This window comes from Vigna umbellata, chromosome 6 (genome assembly GCF_029865625.1).
Source record: "Vigna umbellata cultivar VRB3 chromosome 6, Vumbellata_1.0, whole genome shotgun sequence".
Classification (NCBI taxonomy): domain Eukaryota; kingdom Viridiplantae; phylum Streptophyta; class Magnoliopsida; order Fabales; family Fabaceae; genus Vigna; species Vigna umbellata.
In genome coordinates, this window is record NC_142170.1 from 26,038,127 (window position 1) to 26,044,582 (window position 6,456).

The following is a 6,456-nucleotide window of genomic DNA, read 5'->3' on the forward strand; positions in this document are numbered from 1 at the left end:
TGAAAGGAGTAAAATTATAACTCTAAATAATCTGAAGTGAATAATTATATTTCTTGCATTTAAATGAGTAAAATTATATAGGAAAGGATATGGAATCATGACTTTTCGATTGAAGTTTTTATATATTCTTATGATTATCATTCGGTCTAATTTTTAGTTACTCTTAAATTACAAAAATTAATAATCTAATATTTAACAAATTCAATCCTAAAAAATAATATTTTATTATTAATGTAACTATTGGTACACTTACTAAACATTTAACACCGCAAGACAAAAAACAAATTCTCTATATTGTTCATTTAAGTTTTTACACTCTCCCAAATTTGTAGTCTCTTAACCTTATTTTCTTTTTTTAGACACATTATAAGTTATTATAAGTTATGAGTTTCACTTATGAAATTTTATTTTGTTAGCTTCTTTTAAGATATGCTTGTATGACGAGGAATGAGAGGGAATATACCTTTTTAATTTGTAAATTATCTCTAATTTTGAAAAGCGAACTAAAATGAAGAAACGATCCCATAACATAAGTTTAATATCATTTTTATTTTATTTTATCTGATAAATATTATGTTGCTCTACAATTCAAAAGTAAAGTATATCCTCTTTCATCGTAATCTAATTATTTCAATTAATGCTCAAACTATCTTCAATCAATATAAATATTTAAAAAATCATCAAAATTTAGATAGTTTAATAACCAATAATATAGTTTTTTTTAATATTTTATAACTTTAATGTTATTGTTGTTCAAAAGTAATTTACGTTTACATATATGTAAAGGCTATATAGTACAACGAGCAAGAAACTTAGATTTTCTTTAGATAGAAATTTAGAAGAATTTTTTTGAAAGCTTCTCTATGAAAAAGATTCCATATTTTTAATTAAAAAACTCTTAAAAAATTTCATAGATGCATTTATTAAGCTTTTGTTATTATTATTATTTTTTTTTCTCTTTCGAATTAGATGCATGTATGTTAAATCTAAACAATAGTACCTACGACTTGAAAATAGTCCCCCATGTGACCATTGTTATTATATGACAAAGTCTAATAAATTCATCAACTAATTAGATATTACAATACTGTAAATGTTTGTACATGCAGGGAAACGTAGCCATCATGTAATAAATCCGCGTACTCGTTATTAATATGAGCATTTTAGAAATGTTTTCATTTTCCTTGAATCATATAATTCTCTTAAAATTAAAAATGCAATCTTATTAATAATTTTATATATTCTTAAAAAAATTGTTTAATTGAGCTGAATTTTAAATCTTGATACATTATATCAAATCAAAGATACTTTTATTTCAACATAAAGTAAAATTTTGAAATTATTATAGTCTTACTTGGGAAGTAATTTAAAATTCTAATCTTTAAAACAAAATTTTAAAATCCGCCTCGTCTTTATTAGATTAAGCAAATTACTATATAGAATATATCATATTTAATAATTTATGACATTTTTATTCATGTTCAGTTATTTAACTTTTAAACAAGGGACTCAATTATCTGGTAACTATATTGAAATTTATGGGGAATATTTAATGTATAATTAGATTATGTTGGAAAATATTTTACATGCATCGCAATTAAGTATATATTTATAATTTTACCAACCCTTCTATGTTTATGATTTTAATATAGAAACGTTTTAAACGGATGGAGTCTTTTACATGCAGAAGAAAAAGAAGTGTTCACACACTTTTGTCAACAAAATCCCTCAAAATTCACACGGACAGAAGGTGAGAGTTAGAACAGCAGGGATCCACTACTGCCAACAATTTGGTCCCACAATGGAATCTCTTTCAGAACAGACTCATCAAATCATAAATTCAGATAGTATATAAGAAATTTAATGTTTTTATAATAATTTTCTTAAAAAATATTCTAAATAAAAACGAAGAACCATTGTCAAAACTCTATTCTCTAGCCATTATTTTCATTTATGTTCGTTCTCTCAACATAAATGTTTCTTTAACACTCGTCTTTAGGGACCATAAACGTTCACAAACAATAATGAAAACCTTTAAACCTTAAATTCTTGACATTTACACGACTCCAATGAAAACCTTTTTCTTTTAATCTATTAATACATTTTTTTAAAATAGAATAAGTAAATTTTAAAGGCAACAAATACTTTTAACCATTTAGCGAAGTAGCCATCGCTATGAGAATTAATATTTGCTAAGGCAAGTGAAAGCAGCGTATAATGTCCATTCCTTCTTTTTTTAACGGTCAGGGGAAGTGATTTGATGTAGACAAACAGATGGTGTGCGCAAATCATTAGCGTGTTCTTGAAATTTTTTACATTTCTTAACATAAGTGATAGTGTTGACTTTGATGGTCGACTAATAGTACTAGCCCTTAAAATTCGAATTGTCTTGTTGTCTTAGAATCAATTTCACATACATTATGAATTTACTCGCAATTTAGTCGGCTTCCACTAGCATGAGCAATTCATCAGCGGTGCAGAAAAGTTTCTTCTATATAGGTTCTCTCCTACCTTCGGCGAATGCACCAAAGTAGGCAAAAATGAACAATTTATTACCGATCTAGGCAAAAATTGACCAAAAGTGAAGTCGTGGGGGGTAAAAACGACTTCCAAAGAAGAAGTCGTGCCCCCCCTGCACGACTTCACACTGTTCATATGAACAGTGTTGAAGTCGTGCACCCTAAAAACGACTTCTGGGGCTTGTAATCGATTACAATGAAACTGTAATCGATTACAGAGTGATGAAATGGAGACCCTGCAGATTTTGAAATGAGTAGACAGGAAAAGAACTGGTAATCGATTACGGCATGTGAGTAATCGATTACCAGGTTGGATTTGTAGGAAGAATCACTCTTGTAATCGATTACAGGGTTTTTGTAATCGATTACCAGTGGTTTTTGTTTGGTTTATGAGAATGAATTTGTATTTGACATATGTTATGTATTGGTTATGTTATAGGAAAAGAGAAGATAAATATGTCTAGGAAATATTTATAGTAATATATGAGTAATGGATTTGATTACAATTTGGTAAGATTAAGAATAAACTATTGGCGAAAAGGACAATTTCCCCTATGATGACCTTCGTTGCGGCAGTAAGAGCATTTTCTTGGCTTATCTGGATTGGATTGATCCATTTCATTATGAAGCCTATTTGTAGATGGTCTTCCGGATGCCTTTCGTCGCATTTTAGGATCTGGTATGAAGTTTGGACCTGTATACAGAGACCAATAGTCTTCATTTTGGATTGGGTGAAATTGTACTTGGTATGCCTTGAAAATATTGTGAAGACTGTATACCGGATCGATTACTTGGGTTAGGGGGATATGCGAAAATGCACAAACAGCAATGACATGATGACATGGGAGTCGAGTAGCTTGGAAGTGTCCACAATCACACCACCATTCATTTAGACTTACCTTGTACGAAAGTGGAACTGGGCGGTAGTGGTGAGGTGTTGAAATTTCTTGAACATCAAATTCAGAATTTTCATGATTGTAGCGATGAACATGACAATATGCGGATTGTTGTTGATTTTTCCTAATGATGTCGGCGATCTGTTCAGGATATTGGTGTCCTGCTTGTATCATGGAGTTGGCCTTCAATCCGCGTTCAACAAACCATGATTGTGTCCTCTCAAATGTTGTTCTGATGAGAGCACATATTGGTAATGAACGTGCACCCTTTAAAATGGAGTTCATGCACTCAGCAAGATTAGTCGTCATATGTCCATATCTTCTCCCTCCATCAAAAGCCTGAGACCACTTTTGTAATGGAATTTTATCTATCCATTGAACTTGCACTGGGTATTGGTTTCTCAAAGCAGCAAGTTTTGCTGTAACAGTCGGTTGCTTGACCTCGTAAGCTGTAATAAGGTAATAAAGAAAATTAAATTAAAGAATAATAATGTTAACAAAATTATAAAAGTATATAAGTGGTAGAACAATTTTTGTATGAGTACCTAAATTGATGAATTGTTTTTTGAGGTCGTGATTTTTGAATTTGGTGTTGAAGTTGGATGCTAGATGACGTATGCAATAAACAGAGTTCAAACCATCCTGTTCCCAACCAACTTCATCTGATCTTAAGGCGGACAATATACCCTTTCCTCTATCAGTGATGATGCAAATATTTTGGTCATGACAAATATGTTCTCGAAGTAGTTGAAAGAACCATATCAAGGCCTCCTTTGTCTCACCTTCTACAATGGCAAAGGCCAGGGGAAAAATATTTCTATTGCCATCTTGAGCTATGGCGGTTAGCAAAGTTCCATGATATTTACCCGTGAGAAATGTGCCATCAACTTGGAGAATGGGTTTACAGTACTTGAATCCTTCTATGCAAGGACCGAAAGACCAGAAAACTCTTTCCATAATATAGCAATTATCGTCGGTATCTCCATCAATATTCACAGGAGAACCAGTGCATTGTAAAATTGTACCTGGGTTTGCTTCCTTGACGGCATGCAACCACCTCGGCATGTGGTTATAAGAGTCCTCCCAGTCTCCAAACTCCATAGCAAGAGCCTTCTGTTTGGCGATCCAAGCTTTTCTGTACGACACAGAATATCCGAATCGACCCTTAATATCGGCAATCAAACTCTTGACAGGAATGGATGGGTTTGTCCGGATTGAATTGGATATGATCGTGGCAATGTGAGTACTATCAAGATTCGTATGATCTTGAGATAGTATTGTTGAGAAACACGAATGTTGTCCGTCTATATTTTTTATTTCCCAATATTTACGGACTTTGCTATAACCTGCCCTAAGACGCCATTGACAACCGTTGTGATATTCCAGACAACGAATAACATAAATGTTGGGTTTGGACTCAACGACGGTGTATTTGTAACCGTTTGTTATGTGATAATGTTTGATTGCAAGAATAGTTTCCTCCTTTGACTGGAACTGCATACCTTGAATCAACTCTGGAACTACTTGTGCAGATGATTGTGCTATGTGGCCGTCGTCGTTGTTGTCATCTTCGATTATGTTGTCTAATTCATCATCCGTGCTGAAGTCATCAACGTTATCCAATATTACAGGTTCTTCATCAATTAGGTGCGATGATGAAGATGATGGCAAGTTCCATGATGCCATTTTTAAGGAAATATTCGGAAGACTTTGTTGAACAAGCTTTGGTGGAAGAGGTTTTGGTCGTGCAAATTGAATGTGAAGATAGCCTTCTTCTTATATAGCGTATAAACTATGCACAAGCATCACTGTGTGTTATGATGCAAAATTCGAAGTTCTGAAAGCAATTTCCTACAGTCTGAATATAGCACTGGTGGACACTGTCATCTACACATAGAGTTTGATGTAATTAGAAGGTACCAATAGTATAAGTTTATATTAATATAGGTATCCGTAAAGCAGTGTCACTTTGATATCCCTGCACCGTCATTCATAGGTCCAGTGTTACATTAAATTGGATGAATAAAATATTGTGTGTGGATTAATAAAATAGTTTGTAAATTAAATTAAATATAAAAACAAAAGGATGTTTTAAAAAAAGGAATATAAAAAAAATTAGATAAAAGGAAAAAGAATTAGAAAAAGTAATTAAAAAAGACAAAAAGGGAAATTGGGGGGGGTGGCACGACTTCAATAGGTGAAGTCGTGTACCCCCTACACGACTTCAATTATGAAAGTCGTGTAGGGGGTACACGACTTCACCTATTGAAGTCGTGCCACCCCCCCCAATTTCCCCTTTTTGTCTTTTGTAATTAGTTTTTGTAATTTTTTTTTTTTTAACCCATTCCCATTGCTTTTACCATGGAATAATTACCTTTTTCTTCCTTATATTATTCCAAATCATGAAAATTTTGTTATATGAATTTAGTCATTATTTTCATTACAAAATAATAAATATGTAAATTATATTTATCCATGCATTGGGCTACGGGGCAAATGGTACAGACGCATGCTTAACGTTTTGGTCTGAACACCAATAATAGTATTCAACTATGCACACCAAGTTTCCTATTCATTTGCATGCCTACATTTACTTTCATATTGTACATCTACTTTTTCATTGCACATGCATGTCATATTTTTTGCAGGTTGAAGAATCTCTGAGGGCAATTATTATGAAATGTCATTTCGCATTTCATTTCTTCTCCCGTGACTTTAAATTGGTTAAGGGTGCATTTCATTTCTCCCAACTTCTTCTCAGTTTCTACACCCAAACCACTTGTAGATGCTCTTTGCTTCCATATCCCTATAGTCTACCAATACCAAATCTCAGTTCCAAAACCAAAAACAGTTCCAATAACCCACTCTCACCCACAAAATCGAAATGGCTTATGCCCGTCACCTTCCCGTTGATATGTCCCTTTTACGTCTACAAGATAAACACATCGTCCAGTCTATTTGGGAAGGCAATGAAAGAGTAATTTGCCCTCGAAGACATGCAATTTGGTTAGCAAAGCATGTTAACGAAATTGATGAAAGAA

General features: G+C 32.9%; 1 protein-coding gene across 1 annotated transcript; it reads right to left on the reverse strand.

The window, feature by feature from the left end:
- Positions 1 to 3,046: 3,046 nt before the first annotated feature.
- On the reverse strand, positions 3,047 to 5,101 carry LOC148197074 (uncharacterized). The gene is made up of 2 exons (XM_088093596.1): positions 4,054 to 5,101; positions 3,047 to 3,864 (listed from the first exon to the last, which is right to left on the reverse strand). Exons 1-2 carry the CDS (start codon positions 5,099 to 5,101, stop codon positions 3,047 to 3,049), a joined length of 1,866 nt encoding a protein of 621 aa, XP_087949722.1.
- Positions 5,102 to 6,456: the final 1,355 nt, after the last annotated feature.